General features: G+C 31.1%; 1 protein-coding gene across 1 annotated transcript in view; it reads right to left on the minus strand.

Moving 5' to 3' along the window:
- The window catches only part of LOC148945322 (tachykinin-like peptides receptor 86C), a 418581-nt gene extending 396693 nt beyond the window's left edge, over nt 1-21888 (minus strand). Inside the window, exon 1 of the mRNA XM_089099004.1 lies at nt 21657-21888. Coding sequence (XP_088955130.1) covers nt 21657-21888 — 232 coding nt within the window. The remainder of the gene's footprint in view (nt 1-21656) is intronic.
- Between the last annotated feature and the right edge of the window lie 600 nt (nt 21889-22488).

Genomic DNA, 22488 nt, shown 5'->3' on the forward strand with positions numbered 1-22488 from the left:
ACGAAAGGCTAAGAAACCTAGCTCATAAAAGCCTGAAATAGCAAACTACTCATTCCAAACTATTGGTTTCAGACAACATTCACCTAGGAAATATTAGGAAACCTTAGCTCAGAAAAGCCTGAAATAGCAAACTACACATCCTAAATCATAGGTTTCAGACAACACACATCAACGAAAGACGGGTGCTCGGGGAGAGCCTTTGAGGGTCTGTGGGTTCCTTGAGGGCCGGTGGTACTTTGGGAGCTCCGGGGGACCTTTGGGGACCGGGGAGGGCCTTTGGGGGTCTGAGGAGGGCGTTTGGGGGATAACATTTCGAAATTTTTACTTTTTAGTTTACTTTTTTGCGCCGCATCTCTGCGGCACATCCTGCGGCACTTTCCTGTGACGCATCCCTGCGGCGCATCCTGCGGCGCTTTCCTGACCCGCGGCGCATCCCTGCGGCGCATCTCTGGCCCGGGGGACCTTTGGGGGTCGGGGGAGGGCCTTTGGGGCACAGGGAGGGCCTTTGGGGCACAGGGAGGGCCTTTGGGGGTCCGGGGGGGCAGTTGGGGGCCTGGGGGACATTTGGGGACCGGTAGAGGGCCTTTGAGACCCCGTTGGTCCTTTGGGAGCTCGATGGGCCTTTGGGGGCCCGGGGATGGCCTTTGGGGGTCTGGGTGGGCCTTGGGGGGTGCCGGTGGCCCTTTGGGAGCTTGGGGGGCCTTTGAGGACCGGGGGCTTCCTTCGGGGTTGGGGTAGGGGGATTGGAACCCTTTGGGGTTGGGTTAGAGGACCTCACAACACTGTTCAAATGAAACTTGTGTATTATAACGACCACAGAGTTTCACCATTAAATTCTCTTCTAAAATCTCTTCAAAAATCATCTTTTAAAATGTCTCTAACTGTTTCGCCAAAATAGTTCCATAACCTGTCTACAACAGTTTCGCCCAAATAATTCCTAAACGTAATTCAGCGTGTTCCTTTTGTTTTTGGTATATCTGCGCTAATGCATTTCAAATTAATAAGAAACCTGATTCCCGTACTAAAACAATTCATCGCTAAGATATTTCTTGGAGAATTGTTTCCATGGCCTTTGGCTATTAATATCCTTTGGAGTTCGACCAAAAGAGTTGTTTCCGAGGCAAAGACATTATTGACTTGGATCTATTCCTGGAGAATCGTTTCTAGGCGGAAATTTTTAAAGTCTGACGGATGATGTCATTGGTTGATTGATCTGTCAAGAAAGGGGAATTAATTTGTTGTTTCTAAGGGGAATTATTGATTCACGATAGGTGAATTGAGGTCGACAGCACAGGTGTTCCAAGGTCGATGTTGTTGTTGTTGTAAGTGCACGCTCTCAACGAATGTCAAGGTCGATGTTGTTGTTGTTGACACACTTTGATTACGCAATCAAGTTCTCGGAAATTCACTTCCCCCTCGAGTCTTAGATCAATAACATTGGTCCCGTTAGAATTCAATGCGCATGTGCAACCTTCGTTCCGGAGTTATTACACATAGAAACATCAAATAAATCGACCTTGGAAAAAGAGGTCATTGACCCCATTAACCACGTGTTCTCTCTAATGACTCTATGCCCATATTTGGAGCCCTGTCAGTAGTCTATGCCCATATTTGGTGTGGGGTTCGGAGTACTAGGGTCACTTCTACTAAGGTAAAGGAGACTTGCTTCCGACATTGCATTGAAAAAACTGAAAAGATTAAACAATATACAGTTATTTTATTTTGTATATAAATTATTGGTCTTAATTGTCTTACTTTAGTATTTCTGTTGATGATGGTCACTGCATATGTTACCAAAATAGCCAGTATTTGTTGTGAGCTATCACAGTCTAATAAAAGGATTTATCTCTATTTTAACTTTTATTTAAAGCGGTTTTTTTCAGGCAATGACAAATGACGCTATGACCTTTAGAGCAATTAGGGTATGGTAACCCTACTTCTCTTTGTGACCATTTATGCTCCTTTTAAGTTTGACTCTATTATTCTATTCATTTATTTTAGTTCGTCTTAGGATTTATTTATTTATCTACAGCATTAGGCTACTTGCTATTATTTATTTTTGTGTTTGGTAGCAAGACTACTACTTTCTAAGCTGTTTTTTCTCTTTCATTACCAGTGCTGTTAAGTAGCTGTTAAGTAGCAAGAGATACAAACTCAAAATTTTTCCCCGGAATGAGAATCGTGAACCGGGAAAGTAAAAACTGTTTTTTTTCCTCTTGTTGCACATAGTGCCAAAACAAAACTATCCCTGCTGAGAAAGTAAAGTTTTTCAGAAAAATTTTATGTTGCAGTCCTGCAGAACAAAATATTATCTCTTCCCAAACCGAAGAACAAAAATACTGTGGAACATCCAAATTTCTTAGAGATAATTTTGGGAAAGTCCAACTTGAATACTAAATTTGGATTTTTGGGCAGTTTTCTGAAGTTTTCACTTGATAAAAGGGTTTTAGTCGGGTAATACTAAAAAAAGTATGCAAGATAAAATTAACTTTCTTATAAACATAATTTTCTCGTTTACTTAGAAATAATATCCAAGGTTGTCTCCAGTATTGAGCTTTATTGATATCCTAGAGGTAACATTGTTTCTTGACAAGGTAGAATTTGTGCCATGAAAAGTATGGCAAGAAGATATGCAATCTTCTTTATCCGAAAATAAACTATACTCTAAGAATTAAAAGTTTCCACAATGAACCGTTTCACTGATGTTCTTTAACCACAGTAAATAGTACACGATCTCAAGACAGGTAAAAATAAAGCAACGCGGATACAGACTTTGACCATCAGAGGCAAGGCCGTAGCGTTGCCTACAGTAAAGGCCATACGGTTCAAATGTTTTATTATTTATTTTTTTTCCCAGAGGCACTTCATACGGAAGGGGTCGTCGTAGAAACATCAAAGGGGGTCCATTCGATTGGAAATCAAGAGTTGCTAGTGCGCTTTTTAATAGTCGAAAGTGATTGGAGGGCAACTAGCCCCCCCCCACGCCCCTTATTCCCCCAAACACATCCAATCAAAATTTTGAGATAGCCATTTTGTTCAGCGTAGCTGATTTCCAGATAGAAAATATATTTTTAGGAGAACAATCCCCCACAACCCTCAGGGTATGAGTTTTAAGTTATGCCCTGGGGGCATATAAGGTTTTTTATAGAAGGCGTTGTTGTAGAAACTTCAAAACAAGCTCATTCAATTGGAAATTCAAAGGGCTAGTACCCTTTTTAATAGTCGAAAGTGATTGGAGGGCAACTAGCCCCCCCCCCGCACTTCCATCATTTCCCCAAACACATCCAATCAAAATTTTGAGATAGCCATTTCGTTCAGCGTTGTTGATTTTCAGATATAAATATGTTTTTGAGGAGGACACTCACCCACAACCCTCAATGCGAGGGTTTTAAGTTATACCCTGGGGGCATATAGGTTTTTTTTTATAGAAGGTGGTGTCGTAGAAACTTCAAAATAGGCTCATTCGATTGGAAATTCAAAGGGGCTAGTCTCTTTTGATAGTTAAAAGTGATCTGAGGGCAACAAACCCCCCTCTCACGCTCACATTTTCCCCAAACACATCCAACAAAATTTTGAGAAAGCCATTTTATTAAACTTAGTTTTAAGTTCTGGAAATTAGGTCTTTGATCACAGCCCTCAGGGCAAGGGTTGTAAGTTATGCCCTGGGGGCATATAAGGTTTGTATTGACAACATTGGCGTATAAACTTCAGAGAGGGCTCATTTGATTGGAAATTGAAAGTTTTAGTTCACTTTTTAAGCGTCAAAAGATATTGCAGGGTAACCAGCTCCCCCCCCCCCAAAAAAAACCCAATTTTCCCAAATGCATCCAATAAAAATTTTAAGATAGCTATTTCGTTAAAAATAGTTCAAAGATTATATAAAAAAAAATTCCGGTGTTGACACAGCCCACCAGGGCCCGGGGGCAGGCGTTATAAGTTATGCCCTGGTGGCATATATGGGTCTTATGGAAGAGATGCTTGTATTAACTTTAAAGAGGTATCATTTGATTAGAAATTGAAAGTTGTAGTTCACTTTTTAAGAGTCAAAAGAGATTGGAGGGCACCATAGTCCCCCCTCCTCCACGCCCGTTTTCCCTCAAACCCATTCGATAAGAACTTTGAGATATCTTTTTTTAAATAGTTCTAAGACCATATGACAAAAACTCGGGGTCAACACAGCCCCCCAGGGACAGAAGGCAGGTGTTGTAAGTTATGCCCTTGGGGAATATATGGTTCTTATTGAAGGGATGCTCGTAAAAATTTCAGATATGGCTCATTTGATTATAAATTGAAAGTTCTAGTTAAGTTTTTTCTAGTCAAAAGATATTGGAGGGCAACAAGCCTCCCGCGCCCCTTTTCCCCAAATGCATCCAATAAAATTTTCAAGATAGGCATTTAGTTAAAAATTTCTCAAAAGACAGATAAAAAAAACGCAGATGTTGTCACAACCCCCAGGGCCCGGGGGCAGGCGTTCTAATTTAAGCGCTGGGGCTTATATTGTTCGTATGAAAGGGATGCTCATATAAACTATAGAGAGGGCTCATTTGATTGGATATTGAAATCCAGCCATTTTTAAGAGTCAAAAGTGATCAGAGGGCAACTAGCCCCCCAATCCCTTTTTCCCCAAATACATCTGATAAAAATTTGAGGTAGCCATTTTGTTAAAAATAGTTCAAAGATCATATAACAAAACTCCTTTACGCATGGTCATTTCGTTAAAAATAGTTTAAAGGTTAGATAAGAAAAAATCCTGTGTCAACACAACCCTCCCCCCCCCCCCCCCGGGACGGGCCAGACGTTGTAAGTATTGCTCTGGGGGCATATATGGTTCTTATGGAAGGTATACTCGTATAAACTTCAGAGAGGGTTCATTTGAATGGAAATTAAAAGTTTTAGTTCATTTTCTCAGAGTGAAAAAGATCGGAGGGCAACTAACCCCTCCCACCCTCTACACCTTTGTGTGTATCGGATGGATAAACCCACCCGATAAAAATTTCAGGTGACCATTTTGTTCAAAGTAGTTCAACCATCAGATATTGAAACTCCAGGGTCGACACAACCTCCCAGGGCCCAGGGACATGCTTTGTAAGTTATACTCTGGGGATATATATGGTTCTTATAGAAGGGATACTCGTATAAACTTCAGAGAGAGCTCATTTGATTGAAAATAGAAAGTTCTAGTTCACCTTTAAAGAGTCAAAAGAGACTGAAGCTTAATCTAGTCCCCCCCCCCCACGCCCTTTTTCCCCAAAACCATCCAATAAAAATTTTGCGATGATATTTTGTTAAAAATAGTTGAAACATCAGATAATAAAACTTCGAGGTTGACACAAACCCATTTTTTCACTTTGATATTGTTACTTTGATATTAGTTTTGATACTTTGATGAATATTTGATTTTTTTTTAGGTTTGATTTTGAAATAAGGAATTTTTAAAAACTTGAAATTTTTTGCAATCAAAAACGAACAAAAATTAATTAAAAAAAACTTTCCGAAAAAATCAGTTTTTCAAAGAAAAGTAAAGGCTACTTTTAACTTAAGCTCGGCAAATACAAATACGTTTTAAAATTCAAACTCAAAACGACCAGAAATTACTATTAAAGAATAAATGAAACCCAGAACGAACAGAAATTAAATAAACAATCATAGCAAAAATATACAAAAAGTAATGATATAAATGAATAAATAGATCTTAAAGCGAGTAATGCTTGGATTGAATATGAAAATTAAGCTTAAGACGAAAAAAATATTTGCCTATTGAAGTACAAATGAAACCTAAAACGAACAGAAATTAAATAAACAATCAATGCAAACAAACATACAATAGATATTAATGTAAATTAATAAATAAATCTTAAAACTAGAGAAACTTAAATTGTATATGCAAATTAAGCTTGAAACAATCAAAAATCACCACAAATAAGAGTTTGGGATTGACACCCTTCTCTCACTGTAGAAGTCTAAAAACTACTGCGTCATTGGCGCTTTACTGAAAACTATATGTGTCTTGAACAGTCTGGGAAAATATTAACAACATCAAATTGAATATTTGATGTATAATGATAATAATTTTGAAAGATCCATCAGTTCAAGAATTTGTTTCGCTGTAATTTTATTTTTATTTTCAATGCTGAAAGAACTGGAAAAGAAAGTATATGTAATATAATCCGTTTTCAGTGAAGCGCCAATGACGCAGTAGGCTTTTGGTTTTTATTTACAGATAGGAAAGGAGGCAGTATCCAATCACTTGTTTGTAGGGAAACTATATTCGTCTTTAACAATTTTAAAAAGAGCTAATAAATTTAACTGAATATTTGATGTATAATGACATTGATTGCTGAAAGCTCATCAGTTCAAAATGTTACCATAATTTTAATGTTTATTTTCAGAGATAAGTACTAAAGAAAATATTTGTCACAAAATTGGTTTTCAGTAAAGTGCCAATGACGCAGCAGGTTTTAAACTTTTACAGTGAGAGAAGGAGGTCATACCCAAACTCTTGTTTGTGGTGATACGCCTTGACCTGACCTACAATAATTACGATTCCTTTACAAAGGTGATACAGAAGTAGAAAGGGGTCAGGAGGTCGTGACGGGAGTCCATATATGGGCATAGACTCCCTAGGGAGATGGTTTTTCTCACTGAGAATGAAAAAACAGGATTTTTCTCACTTTGATGGATGTTTCTTGGATGGTTATGAGTGTTTGTCAATTTATTTGATGTTTTTCATTGATGTCAACAGCAATTTATGCATGTTCTTATGATTTTTGTCACTGAGAATGAAAAAAACAGGATTTTTCTCACTTTGATGTATTTTCATGGTTTCGATGAAATTGATTTACATAATCGAGGGGAATTATTGATTCACGAAAGGGGAGAAAATTTCTGAGAACTTGTTTTACACAATCGCTAGGGGAATTATTGATTTACGAAAAGGGGAATAAACAAACAAGTAAGGCTTCTATGATCTTAGGTCTGAGGGATAAACGCTCTTTAGGTCAGAGAGAAAAATTAATATTCTATTTTTAAATAGGGCTTCATTGATCTTTAGTGTCAGGAATTAGAAATGACATCACTTGTTATCTTGGAATTATGCGGGAGTCTAAAGAGATAAAAATTCTATTTTTAAATACGGCTTCACTGATCTTTAAGTCGGAGATATAAATTGATATTCTAACGAAACCTTAATAGTGTAGCTAGGAACATTTATGAGATGAAGAGATTAACGCAGGAAAGGGTTTCCTACGAATTTCAAATGTGACAGCGCAGGGATGCAAAAACAAAAGGAACACGCAGAAATTACTTTTAGGGGATTATTTGGGCGAAACCGTTTTAGACATTTTAGGGAATTATTTGGGCGAAACAGTTAGAGGCATTTTAGAAAATGATTTTAGAAGATGATTTAGAAGATGATTTGGGGTGAAACTCTGTGGTCGATATAATACACAAGTTCTATTTGAACAGTGTTGTGAGGTCCTCTACCCCAACCCCAAAGGGCCCTCCTACCCAACCCCCAAAGGAACCCCCCCCCACTTTTTTACCCCCATTTTTTAATACTTTTTAATTTGTGCATTTTGAGACAAAAGGACCCCATCTATAAGTTATTGATCAATTCTATTTTCCCAAAATAATATAAAAAGTTTCTACTTCAGTTCAGATTTTTCTCAAAGAGATGAAAAAATTTAAAATACTGTTCCAAATTTTTCATAGAAGATAGAAAAGTTCAAGTTCTCTTCTGAATTTTACCAAAGAAAAAAATTCAATTCTAATTTCTCCAGAGAAAATAAAAATCTTCCACTTCAGTTTTAAGTTCACTAAGACATAAGAAAATTAAAGTTCAGTTCTAAATTTTTCCTTAGAAGATAGGAAAAGTTATACTATGATTGTGATTATTTTCTATGAAGATAAAAAGTTTCACTTTAATTCAAAATTTTCTTAAATTCAGTTCAGACTTTTCTCAAAGAGATGAAAAACTTTTAAGTTCTGTTCCAAATATTTTCCCGGAAGAAGAAAAGTCCCAAGACATAAAAAATTTAAAGTTCACTTTTAAATTTTTCCGTAGAAGATAGAAAAAGTTATACTATGATTGTGATTATTTTCCATGAAAATAAAAAGTTTCACTTTAATTCTAAATTTTCTTAAATTCAATTCCGACCTTTCTCAAAGAGATGAAAAAATTTAAAGTTCTGTTCCAAATATTTTCCCGGGAGAAGAAAAGTTCAACTTCGATTCTGAATTTTCTCAATGAAAATGAAATAAGTTATTTATCAATTCTATTTTCCTAAGATAATATAAAATTTTACACTTCAATTCAGATTTTTCTCAAAGAGATGAAAAAATTTAAAATACTGTTCCAAATTTTTCATAGAAGATAGAAAAGTTCAAGTTCTCTTCTGAATTTTACCAAAGAACACAATTCAATTCTAATTTCTCCAGAGGAAATAAAAAGCTTCCACTTCAGTTTTAAGTTGACCAAGACATAAAAAATTTAAAGTTCAGTTCTAAATTTAAAGTTCACTTCTAAATTTTTCCGTAGAAGATAGGAAAAGTTATACTATGATTGTGATTATTTTCCATGGATATAAAAAGTTTCACTTTAATTTAAAATTTTCTTAAAATCAATTCCGACCTTTCTCAAAGAGATGAAAATATTTTAGGTTCTGTTCCAAATATTTTCCCGGAAGAAGAAAAGTTCAACTTCGATTGTGAATTTTCTCAATGAAAATGAAATAAGTTATTGATCAATTCTATTTTCCCAAAATAATATAAAAAGTTTCCACTTCAGTTCAGATTTTTTCTCAAAGAGATGAAAAAATTTTAAATACTGTTCCAAATTTTTCACAGAAGATAGAAAAGTTCAAGTTCTCTTCTGAATTTTACCAAAGAACACGACTCAATTCTAATTTTCTCCAAACAAAAAAAAACTTCCACTTCAGTTTTAAGTTCACCAAGACATAAAAAATTTAAAGTTCAGTTCTAAATTTTTCAATAGAAGATAGGAAAAGTTATACTATGATTGTGATTATTTTCCATGAGGATAAAAAGCTTCACTTTAATTCTAAGTTTTTTTAAATTCAGTTCCGTCCAGCCTCCATGAGATGAAAAAATTTGAAGATATGTTCAACATATTTTCTTAGAAGAAGAAAAGTTCAACTTTGATTCTGAATTATATCAATGAAAAATACACAAGCTATTAATAAATCCTATTTTCCTAAAATAATATAAAATTTTTCATTACAATTCAGATTTTTCTCAAAGAGATGAAAAAATTTAAAACACTATTCTAAATTTATCATAGAAGATAGATAAGTTCAAGTTCTCTTCTGAATTTTACCAAAGAACATAATTCAATTCTAATTTCTAAATAGAAAATAAAAAGCTTTCAATTCAGTTTTAAGTTCACCAAGACATGAAAAATTTAAAGTTCAGTTCTAAATTTTTCCGTAGAAGATACGAAAAGTTATACTATGATTGTGATTATTTTCCATGAAGATAAAAAGTTTCACTTTAATTTTAAACTTTCTTAAATTCAATTCCGACCTTTCTCAAAGAGATGAAAAAATATAAAGTTCTGTTCCAAATATTTTCCCAGAAGAAGAAAAGTTCGACTACGATTCTTATTTTTTTCAATGAAAAAGGAACAAGTTATTATTGATTAGTAATAATTCCCAGTCTCGATATAAAAAGTGTCCACTTTGGTTCAGATTTTCTAAAAGAGATGAAAAAATTTTTATCGCTCTTCCAAATTTTCCTTAGAAGTTCGACATCATTTAGTTCCAGCCAAAATTTTACAGAAGTGCTCGATTCCAACCTAATTTCAACAGGGCCCATAAATGTCTTCCACATCAGTTTAAGTTCACCAAGACATAAAAAATTTAAAGTTCACTTCTAAATTTTTTCATAGAAGATAGGAAAAGTTATACTATGATTCTGATTATTTTCTATGAAGATAATAAGTTTCACTTTAATTCTAAATTTTTTTAAATTCAGTTCCGACTTTTCTCAAAGAGATGAAAAAATTTTAAGTTCTGTTCCAAATATTTTCCCGGAAGAAGAAAAGTCCAAAGACATAAAATATTTAAAGTACACTTCTAAATTTTTCCGTAGAAGGTAGGAAAAGTTATACTATGATTGTGATTATTTTCCATGAAGATAAAAAGTTTCACTTTAATTCTAAATTTTTTGTAAACTCAGGACTATCCATTCACTAAGAGATGAAAAAATTTAAAGACCAGTAGCAAAGATTTTCCTGGGCAACATAAAGTAAAATCTCAACTTGGAATTTTTCACAAATGACCTGAAACATGTGATTATCCGATTCTATTTGCATAAAATAGTATGAAATTTAACACTACAGAACTTGTTATTCTCAAAGAGATGAACAAATTAAAAGTACTGTTCCTAATTTTTCTTAGAAGATGGTAAAGTTCAAGTTCTCTTCTGAATTTTACCAAAGAACATAATTCAATTCTAATTTCTCCAGAGAAAATAAAAAACTTCCACTTCAGTTTTAAGTTCAACAAGACATGAAAAACTTAAAGTTCACTTCTAAATTTTTCCGTAGAAGATAGGAAAAGTTATACTCTGATTGTGATTATTTTCTATGAAGATAAAAAGTTTCACTTTAATTCTAAATTTTCTAAAAAGCTTCGACGTCAGTTTCAAGTTCACCAAGACATGAAAAATTTAAAGTTCACTTCTAAATTTTTCCGTAGAAGATAAGAAAAGTTATACTATGATTGTGATTATTTTCTATGGAGATAAAAATTTTCACTTTCATTCCAAATTTTCTTAAATTCAATTCCGACCTTTCTCAAAGAGATGAAAAAATTTAAAGTTCTGTTCCAAATATTTTCCCGGAAGAAGAAAAGTTCAACTTCGATTCTGAATTTTCTCAATGAAAATGAAATAAGTTATTGATCAATCCTATTTTCCTAAAATAATATAAGATTTTCCACTTCAATTCAGATTTTTCTCAAAGAGATGAAAAAATTTAAAATACTATTCAAAATTTTTCATAGAAGATAGATAAGTTCAAGTTCTCTTCTAAATTTTACCAAAGAACATAATTCAATTCTAATTTCTCCAGAGAAAATAAAAATCTTTCACTTCAGTTTTAAGTTCACCAAGACATAAAAAATTTAAAGTTCACTTCTAAATTTTTGCGTAGAAGATAGGAAAAGTTATACTATGATTGTGATTATTTTCCATGAAGATAAAAAGTTTCACTTTAATTCTAAACTTTCTTAAATTCAATTCCGACCATTCTCAAAGAGATGAAAAAATATAAAGTTCTGTTCCAAATATTTTCCCAGAAGAAGAAAAGTTCAACGACGATTCTGAATTTTCTCCATTAAAATTAAACAGGTTATCGAACAATAATGGTTCTCCAAAATAATATAAAAAGTTTCCACGGTAGTTCTGTTTTTTTTAAAAGAAATAAGAATGTTATAGACGCTCATCCAAATTTTTCTTATAAGATAGACATGATCAATTTCTCTCCTGCATTTTAAAAAAGAAAACATAATTCAATTCTAATTTCTCCAGAGAAAATAAAAAGCATCTACTTCAGTTTTAAGTTCGCCAAGACATAAATAATTTAAAGTTCACTTCTAAATTTTTACATAGAAGATAGGAAAACTTATACTATGATTTTGATTATTTTCTATGACGATAATAAGTTTCACTTTAATTCTAAATTTTTTTAAATTCAGTTCCGACTTTTCTCAAAGAGATGAAAAAATTTTAAGTTCTGTTCCAAATATTTTCCCGGAAGAAGAAAAGTCCAAAGACAAAAATTTTAAAGTTCACTTCTAAATTTTTCCGTAGAAGATAGGAAAAGTTATACTATGATTGTGATTATTTTCCATGAAGATAAAAATTTTCACTTTAATTCTAAATTTTTTGTAAATTCAATTCCGACTATTCTCAATGAAATTAAAATATTTTAGGTTCTGTTCCAAATATTTTTACGGAAGAAGAAAAGTTCAACTTAGATTGTGAATTTTCTCAATAAAAGTGAAATAAGTTATGGATCAATTTTGTTTTACCAAAATAATACAAACAGTTTCCACTTCAGTTCAGATTTTTCTCAAAGGGATGAAAAAATTTAAAATACTGTTCCAAATTTTTCATGGAAGATAGAAAAGTTCAAGCTCTCTTCTGAATTTTACCAAAGAACAAAATTCATTTCTAATTTCTGCACAGAAAAAAAAGCTTCTACTTCAGTTTTAAGTTCACCAAGACACAAAAAATTTAAAGTTCAGTTCTAAATTTTTCCATAGAAGATAGGAAAAGATATACTATGATTGTGATTATTTTCTATGAAGATAAAAAGTTTCACTTTAATTCTAAATTTTCTTAAATTCAGATCTGACTTTTCTCAAAGAGATGAAAAATTTTTAAGTTCTGTTCCAAATATTTTCCCGGAAGAAGAAAAGTCCTAAGACATAAAAAATTTAAAGTTCACTTCTAAATTTTTCCGTAGAAGATAGGAAAAGTTATACTATGATTGTGATTATTTTCCAAGAAGATAAAAAGTTTCACTTTAATTCTAAATTTTCTTAAATTCAATTCCGACCTTTCTCAAAGAGATGAAAAAAATTAAAGTTCTGTTCCAAATATTCTCCCGGAAGAAGAAAAGTTCAACTTCGATTCTGAATTTTCTCAATGAAAATGAAATAAATTATTGATCAATTCTATTTTCCTAAGATAATATGAGATTTTCCACTTCAATTCAGATTTTTCCCAAAGAGATGAACAAATTTAAAATACTGTTCCAAATTTTTCATAGAAGATAGAAAAGTTCCAGTTCTCTCCTGAATTTTACCAAAGAACATAATTCAATTCTAATTTCTCCAGAGAAAATAAAAAGCTTCCACTTCAGTTTTAAGTTCACCAAGACATGAAAAATTTAAAGTTCACTTCAAAATTTTTCCTAGAAGATAGGAAAAGTTATACTATGATTGTGATTATTTTCCATGAAGATAAAAAGTTTCACTTTAATTCTAAACTTTCTTAAATTCAATTCCGACCTTTCTCAAAGAGATGAAAAATTTAAAGTTGTTCCAAATATTTTCCCGGAAGAAGAAAAGTTTGACTTCGATTCTGATTTTTCTCAATGAAAATGAAATAAGTTATTGATCAATTCTATTTTCCCAAAATAATATAAAAAGTTTTCACTTCAGTTCAGATTTTTCTCAAAGAGATGAAAAAGATTAAAATACTGTTCCAAATTTTTCATAAAAGATAGAAAAGTTCAAGTTCTCTTCTGAATTTTACCAAAGAACACAATTCAATTCTAATTTCTCCAGAGAAAATAAAAAGCTTCCACAGGTTATTTTCCATGAAGATAAAAAGTTTCACTTTAATTCTAAATTTTCATAAATTCAATTCCGACCTTTCTCAAAGAGATGAAAAAATTTAAAGTTCTGTACCAAATATTTTCCCGGAAGTAGAAAAGTTCAACTTCAATTCTGATTTTTCGCAATGAAAATGAAATAAGTTATTGATCAATTCTATTTTTCCTAAAATAATATAAAATTTTCCGCTTCAATTCAGATTTTTCTCAGAGATGAAAAAATTTTAAATACTGTTCCAAATTTTTCATAGAAGATAGAAAAGTTCAAGTTCTATTATGAATTTTACCAAATAACATAATTCAATTCTAATTTCTCCAGAGAAAATAAAAAGCTTCCACTTCAGTTTTAAGTTCACCAAAACATAAAACATTTAAAGTTCAGTTCTAAATTTTTCCTTAGAAGATAGGTAAAGTTATACTATGATTGTGATTATTTTCCATGAAGATAAAAAGTTTCCATTTAATTCAAAATTTTCTTAAATTCAGTTCCGACTTTTGACATAGAGATGAAAAAATTTAAAGTTCTGTTCCAAATTTTTCACAGAAGATAGGAAAAGTTATACTTTGATCGTGAATATTCAAGTTCTCTTCTGAATTTTACCAAAGAACATAATTCAATTTTAATTTCTCCAGAGAAAAAAAAGCTTCCACTTCAGTTTTGAGTTCACCAAGACATAAAAAATTTAAAGTTCAGTTCTAAATTTTTACGTAGAAGATAGGAAAAGTTATACTATGATTGTGATTATTTTCTATGAAGATAAAAAGTTTCACTTTAATTCTAAATTTTCTTAAATTCAGTTCCGACTTTTCTCAAAAAGATGAAAAAATTTTAATTTCTGTTCCAAATATTTTTCCAGAAGAAGAAAAGTTCAACTTCGATTCTGAATTTTCTCAATGAAAATGAAATAAGTTATTGATCAATTCTATTTTCCCAAAATAATATAAGAAGTTTCCACTTCAGTTTTAAGTTCACCAAGACGTAAAAAATTTAAAGTTCACTTCTAAATTTTTCCTTAGAAGGTAGGAAAAGTTATACTATGATTGTGATTATTTTCTGTGAAAATCAAAAGTTTCACTTTAATTTTAAATTTTCTTAAATTCAGTTCTGACTATTCTCAAAGAGATGAAAAAATTTAAAGTTCTGTTCCAAATATTTTCCCGGAAGAAGAAAAGTTCAACTTCGATTCTGAATTTTCTCAATGAAAATGAAATAAGTTATTGATCAATTCTATTTTCCCAAAATAATATAAACATTTTCCACTTCAGTTCAGATTTTTCTCAGAGATGAAGAAATTTAAAATACTATTCCAAATTTTTCATAGAAGATAGAAAATTTCAAGTTCTCTTCTGAATTTTACCAAAGAACACAATTCAATTCTAATTTCTCCAGAGAAAGTAAAAAGCCTTAACTACAGTTTTAAGTTCACCAAGACATAAAAAATTCAAAGTTCAGTTCCAAATTTTTTCGTAGAAGATATAAAAAGTTTAACTATGATTGTGATTATTTTCCATGAAGGTAAAAAGTTTCACTTTAATTCTAAATTTTCTTAAATTCAGTTCCGACTTTTCACATAGAGATGAAAAAATTTAAAGTTCTGTTCCAAATTTTTTATAGAAGATAGGAGAAGTTATACTTTGATCGTGAATATTCAAGTTCTCTTCTTAATTTTACCAAAGAACATAACTCAATTGTAATTTCTCCAGAGAAAAAAAAGCTTCCACTTCAGTTTTAAGTTCACCAAGACATAAAAAATTTAAAGTTCAGTTCTAAATTTTTACGTAGAAGATAGGAAAAGTTATACTATGATTGTGATTATTTTCTATGAAGATAAAAAGTTTCACTTTAATTCAAAATTTTCTTAAATTCAGTTCCGACTTTTCTCAAAAAGATGAAAAAATTTAAATTCCTCTTCCAAATATTTTCCCGGAAGAAGAAAAGTTCAACTTCGATTCTGAATTTTCTCAATGAAAATTAAATAAGTTATTGATCAATTCTATTTCCCCAAAATAATATAAAAAGTTTCCACTTCAGTTCAGATTTTTCTCAAAGAGATGAAAAATTTTTTAAATACTGTTCCAGATTTTTCATAGAAGATATAAAAATTTAATTTCTCTTCTGAATTTTACCAACGAACACAATTCAATTCTAATTCCTCCATAGAAAATAGAAATCTTCCACTTCAGTTTTAAGTTCACCAAGACATAAACAATTTTAATTTCACTTCTAAATTTTTCCATAGATGATAAGAAACGTTATACTATGATTGTGATTATTTTCTCTGAAGATATAAAGTTTCACTTTAATTTTAAATTTTCTTAAATTCAATTCTGACTTTTCTCAAAGAGATGATAAAATTTAAAGTTCTGTTCCAAATATTTTCCCAGAAGAAGAATAGTTCAATTTCGATTTTGATTTTTCTCAATGAAAATGAAATAAGTAATTCATCAATTCTATTTTTCCAAAATAATAAAAAAAATTTCCACTTCAGTTCAGATTTTTCTCAAAGATGAAGAAATTTAAAATACTATTCCAAATTTTTCATAGAAGATAGAAAAGTTCAAGTTCTCATCTGAATTTTACCAAAGAACACAATTCAATTCTAATTTCTCCATGGAAAATAAAAAGCTTCCACTTCAGTTTTAAGTTCACCAAGACATAAAAAATTTAAAGTTCTGTTCTAAATTTTTCCGTAGAAGATAGAAAAAGTTATACTATGATTATGATTATTTTCCATGAAGATAAAAAGTTCCACTTTAATTCAAATTTTCTTAAATTCAGTTCCGACTTTTCACAGAGATGAAAAAAATTTAAAGTTATGTTCCAAATTTTTCATAGAAGATTGGAAAAGTTATACTTTGATCGTGAATATTCAAGTTCTCTTCTGAATTTTACCAAAGAACACAATTCAATTCTAATTTCTACAGAGAAAATAAAAAGCTTCTACTTCAGTTTTAAGTTCACCAAGACTTAAAAATTTAAATTTCAGTTCTAAATTTTTCCATAGAAGATAGGAAAAGTTATACTATGATTGTGATTATTTTCTATGAGTATAAAAAGTTTCACTTCAATTTTAAACTTTCTCAAAGAAGTGAAGAAAAGTTCAACTTCGATTCTGAATTTTCTCATTGAAAATGAAATAAGTTATTGATCAATTCTATTTTCCCAAAATAATATAAAAATTTTTCACTTCAGTTCAGATTTTTCTCAAACAGATGAAAAAATTTAAAATACTGTTCCAAATTTTTCATAGAAGATAGAAAAGTTCAAGTTCTCTTCTGAATTTTACCAAAGAACATAATTCAATTCTAATTTCTCCAGAGAAAATAAAAAGCTTCCACGTCAGTTTTAAGTTCACCAAGACATAAAAATTTAAAGTTCAGTTCTAAATTTTCCCATAGAAGATAGGAAAAGTTATACTATGATTTTGATCATTTTCCATGAAGATAAAAAGTTTCACTTTAATTCTAAATTTTCTTAAATTCAGTTCCGACTTTTCACAAAGAGATGAAAAAATTTAAAGTTATGTTCCAAATTTTTCATAGAAGATAGGAAAAGTTATACTTTGATCGTGAATATTCAAGTTATATTCTGAATTTTACCAAAGAACACAATTCAATTCTAATTTCTCCAGAGAAAATAAAAAGCTTCCACTTCAGTTTTAAGTTCACCAAGACAAAAAAAAATTAAAGTTCAGCTCTAAATTTTTCTGTAGAAGATTGGAAAAGTTATACTATGATTGTGATTATTTTCCATGAAGATAAAAAGTTTAACTTTAATTCTAAATTTTTTTAAATTCAGTTCTGACTTTTCTCAAAGAGATGAAACAATTTAAAGTTCTGTTCCAAATTTTTCATAGAAGATAGGAAAAGTTATAATTTTATTGTGAATATTCTTCATGAAGATATAGAGCTCCACTTTAATTCTGAGTTTTCTCGAAGAAGTTTAAAATGTACAAGTTCTCTTCTGAATTTTCTTAGAGAAGAGAAAAAAAAAGTTAGCTCAATTCTGAAATTTAAAATTGAAAAATTAAAAATCTTTCTTTTAAGTTCAAAATTTCTCAAACACATAAAAAATTTAAAGTTCAATTCTAAATATTACCATAGAAGATAGCAAGGGCTGTACTACTACTGTGATTATTTTCCATGAAGATAACAAGTTTCCCATTATTTCTAATTTTTCTTAAATTCACTTCATTCATATAACCGCCAAAAATAATTGGTTAGTTTAGGTATAAATAAATATTAATAAATAATTAGAAACATTTCTCCATGTTTAAGTTAGGTTAGGTTAGGTTAACTTATCATGAGCGCACATGATAAGCTAACCTAGCCTAACTTAAACATGGTAAAAAGATTAAATTAGGTTAGGTTAGGCTAGATTAAGTTAAGTTAGGTTAAGTTAAGTTAAGTTAGGTTAGGTTAGCCTACGTACGCGCGCGTACGTAGGCTAACCTAACCTAACCTAACTTAACCTAACCTATTGTTTTTAGTGGTTAGATGAATGTACTGAATTAAAGAAAAATTAGAAATAAAGTGAAACTTTTTATCTTCATTGAAAATAGTCACAATCATAGTATAGTCATTCATATCTTCTATGGAAATATTTGGAAATGATCTTTAGACTTTTTATGACATTCAGAAATTTTGAACTGAAAAAGAATCTTTTTCATTTTTCAATGTTAAATTTCAAAATTAAGCTAACTTTTTTTTCTCTTCTCTATGAAAATTCAGAAGAGAGCTTGTGCACTTCTATATCATTTATATCATTTGTATTTTTGTACATTTTACACTTCTTCGAGAAAAATCAGAATTAAAGTGGAGATCCAGATCTTCATGAAGAATATTCACAATCAAAGTATAAATTTTCCTATCTTCAATGAAAAATTTGGAACAATATTTTAAATTTTTTTCATCTTTTTGAGAAAAATCTGAATTGAAGTGGAAAATTTTATATAGTTTTAGGAAAATAGAATTGATCAATAACTTATTTCATTTTCATTGAGAAAATTCAGAATCGAAATTGAACTTTTGTTATTCCGGGAAAATATTTGGAACAGAACTTTAATATTTTTAATCTTTTTGAGAAAGTTCAAAACTTAATTGAAGAAAACATAGAATTAAAATGAAACAGTGTGTATCCATGAAAATGATAACAATAATAGTGTAAAGTTTCCTATATTCTATGGAAAAATTTACAACTGAACTTAAATTTTTTCATAGTTTGTTGAAATTAAATCTGACGTGGAAGCTTTTATTTCTCTGGAGAAATTAGAATTGAATTGTGTTCTTTGGTAAAATTTAGAAGAGAACTTGAACTTTTCTATCTTCTATGAAAAATTTGGAACAGTATTTAAAATTTTTTCATCTCTTTGAGAAAAATCTGAACTGAAGTGGAAACTTTTTATATTATTTTGGGAAAATAGAATTGATCAATAACTTATTACATTTTCATTGAGAAAATTCAGAATCGAAGTTGAACTTTTCTTCTTGCGGAAAAATATTTGGAACAGAACTTTAAATTTTTTCATCTCTTTGAGAAAGGTCGGAATTGAATTTAAGAAAATTTAGAATTAAAGTGAAACTTTTTATCTTCATGGAAAATAATCACAATCACAGTATAACTTTTCCTATCTTCTACGGAAAAATTTAGAACTGAACTTTAAATTTTTCATGTCTTGGTGAACTTAAAACTAAAGTGGAAGCTTTTTATTTTCTCTGGAGAAATTAAAACTGAATTATGTTCTTTGGTAAAATTCAGAAGAGAACTTGAACTTTTCTATCTTCTATGAAAAATTTGGAACAGTATTTTAAATTTTTTCATCTCTTTGAGAAAAATCTGATTTGAAGTGGAAAATTTTATATTATTTTATAAAAATAGTATTGATCAATCACTTATTTCATTTTCATTGAGAAAATTCAGAATCGAAGTTGAACTTTTCTTCTTCCGGGAAAATATTTGGAACAGAACTTTAAATTTTTTCATTTCTTTGAGAAAGGTCGGAATTGAATTTAAGAAAATTTAGAATTAAAGTGAAACTTCTTATCTTCATGGAAAATAATCACAATCATAGTATAACTTTTCCTATCTTCTACGGAAAAATTTAGCAGTGAACTTTCAATTTTTTATGTCTTCGGACTTTTCTTCTTCCGGAAAAATATTTGGAACAGAACTTAAAATTTTTTCATCTCTGAGAAAAGTCGGAACTGAATTTAAGAAAATTTAGAATTAAAGTGAAACTTTTTATCTTCATAGAAAATAATCACAATCATAGTATAACTTTTCCTATCTTCTATGGAAAAATTTAGAACTGAACTTTAAATTTTGTATGTCTTGGTGAACTTAAAACTGAAGTGGAAGCGTTTTATTTTCTCTGGAGAAATTAGAATTGAATTGTGTTCTTTGGTAAAATTCAGAAGAGAACTTGAACTTTCCTATGATCTATGAAAAATTTGGAACAGAATTTTAAATTAATTCATCTCTTTGAGAAAAATCTGAACTGTTGGAAACTTTTTATATTATTTTGGGAAAATAGAATTGATCAATAACTTATAGATGGGGTCCTTTTGTCTCAAAATGAGCAAATTAAAAAGTATTAAAAAATGGAGGTCAAAAAAGTTTGGGGGGGGGGGGGTTCCTTTAGGAGTGGGGTAGGAGGGCCCTTTTGGGCTGGGGTAGAGGACCTCACAACACTGTTCAAACAGAACTTGTGTATTATAACGACCACAGAGTTTCACCCCAAATCATCTTCTAAAATTATCTTCTAAAATGCCTCTAACTGTTTCGCCCAAATAATTCCCTAAAATGTCTAAAACGGTTTCGCCCAAATAATCCCTTAAAAGTAATTTCTGCGTGTTCCTTTTGTTTTGGCATCCCTGCGCTGTCACATTTGAAATTCCTAGGAAACCCTTTCCCGCGTTAATCTCTTCATCTCATAAATGTTCCTATTTACACTATTAAGGTTTCGTCAGAATATCAATTTATCTCTCCGACTTAAATATCAGTGAAGCCGTATTTAAAAATAGAATTTCAATCTCTTTAGACTCCCGCATAATTCCAAGATAACAAGTGATGTCATTTCTAATTCCTGACACTAAAGATCAATGAAGCCCTATTTAAAAATAGAATATTAATTTTTCTCTCTGACCTAAAGAGCGTTTATCCCTCAGACCTAAGATCAAAGAAGCCATACTTGTTTCTTTATTTCCCTTTTCGTAAATCAATAATTCCCCTAGCGATTATGTAAATCAAGTTCTCAGAAATTCTCTCCCCTTTCGTGAATCAATAATTCCCCTCGATTATGTAAATCAATTTCATCGAAACCATGAAAATACATCATAGTGATAAAAATCCTGTTTTTTTCATTCTCAGTGAGAAAAAACATAAAAACATGCATAAATTGCTGTTGACATCCAAGAAAAACAACAAATAAATTGAAAAACACTCATAGCCATCCAAGAGACATCTATCAAAGTGAGAAAAATCCTGTTTTTTCATTCTCAGTGAGAAAAACCATAAAAACAGCACAAATTGCTGTTGACATCAATGAAAAACATCAAATAAATTAACCAACACACATAACCATCCATGAAACATCCATCAAAGTGAGAGAAATCCTGTTTTTTCTTTCTCAGTGACAAAAACCATCTCCCTAGGGAGTCTATGCCCATATATGGACTCCCGTCACGACCTCCTGACCCCTTTCTACTTACAGAAGCACACAGATTTATTAACCTTGAGGTACAGATGCATGTGTAGGTCCGCAACTGTGACCCATTGGCCACAATAGCTGTATTTTTCCTTGAGTTTTGCACTGAAGGTTAGTTTCCATTTGTTTTGGGTTTCCTTTTTTTTATTGGTGGTATTTTCCATTCATTATAAATTCGAATTATTTTAAGACTATTTCCGCTCGACTTAGGCTTCAATATGGGTTTTAATTAGGTTTCAATTCGTCTTAGGTCAAAAATTTTCTTTGAAAGGCTTCTTTTTTCGAAAATCAATTAGTTAGAAATAGAGAAGAATTACAAAGCGAGATAAATCCACTTATGTTGCACGCAATGGCAAACATGAGGATGACTAGGATCTGTATCCAATCAATTTATTAGTGATTTTTTCAGTGTTAATGTTACTATAATTCATTTTGAGGCCAAGAAAATCAAAAGAAAAAACTTGTTTCGAAAGAATACAAGCAATATTTTGAGACCTGAATTATACCTTTACGTTTGTATACACTTTTGATTTAACTTCTACACTAAGAGAAAGAAAATTAGAAAAAATAATTCCGGAGAAATATTTTACCAAAAACAATCCAGAGAACCATGATGTTTCCCATTACAGCGGTTAAAATCAAGCCAGAAAAAATGAAGGACCAAAAAATTTGTTGACCCAAGAACATGTGATGTGGTGGTTCCAACGAGCTTTCCAATTCTGATTCGTTCCTGTATTCCTTACAGTCTAGAAGAAAATTTAAGAAACTTAAACATGCTAAATGACAAACTAAGTAATAATCTGCCAGTTGCCTTTTTAACATAACGGTTAGGGAAATTTAAAGACTGTATGCAACATTTTATAGACAACGCGCTAGCCCTGGCTAAGTAAAGAATGATGTGGGCACAATGTGTTGTTTTTTGGTTCTTTATACCCGGGCCCTTCGTATCGTAGGAGTTGTCGTAGAAACTTCGAAAAGGGCTCATTCGACTGGAAATTGGAGTGGCCAGTGCCCTTTTTGATAGTTGAAAGTGATTGGAGGGCAATTAGCCCCCCCCCCTACGCCCATCATTCCCCCAAACATATCCAATCAAAATTTTAGATAACCATTTTGTTCAGCGTAGTTGAATTCTAGATAGAAAATATGTTTTTGAGGAGGACACTCCCCCACAACTCTCAGGGCAGGGGTTTTAAGCTATGCCCTGGGGACATATAAGTATAGAAGGCGTTGTCGTAGAAACTTCAAAACAGGCTTATTCGATTAGAAATTCAAAGGGCTAGTACTCTTTTTAATAGTCGAAAGTGATTGGAGGGCAACTAGTCCCCCCCACGCCCATCATTCCCCTAAATATATCCAATAAAAATTTTGAGATATCCATTCTGTTCAGCGTAGTTGATTTCCAGATAGGAAATATATTTTTGA

Source organism: Artemia sp. Qi Xiang Cuo, chromosome 13 (genome assembly GCF_049724085.1).
Source record: "Artemia sp. Qi Xiang Cuo chromosome 13, ASM4972408v1, whole genome shotgun sequence".
In the NCBI taxonomy this organism is placed as follows: Eukaryota; Metazoa; Arthropoda; class Branchiopoda; order Anostraca; family Artemiidae; genus Artemia; species Artemia sp. Qi Xiang Cuo.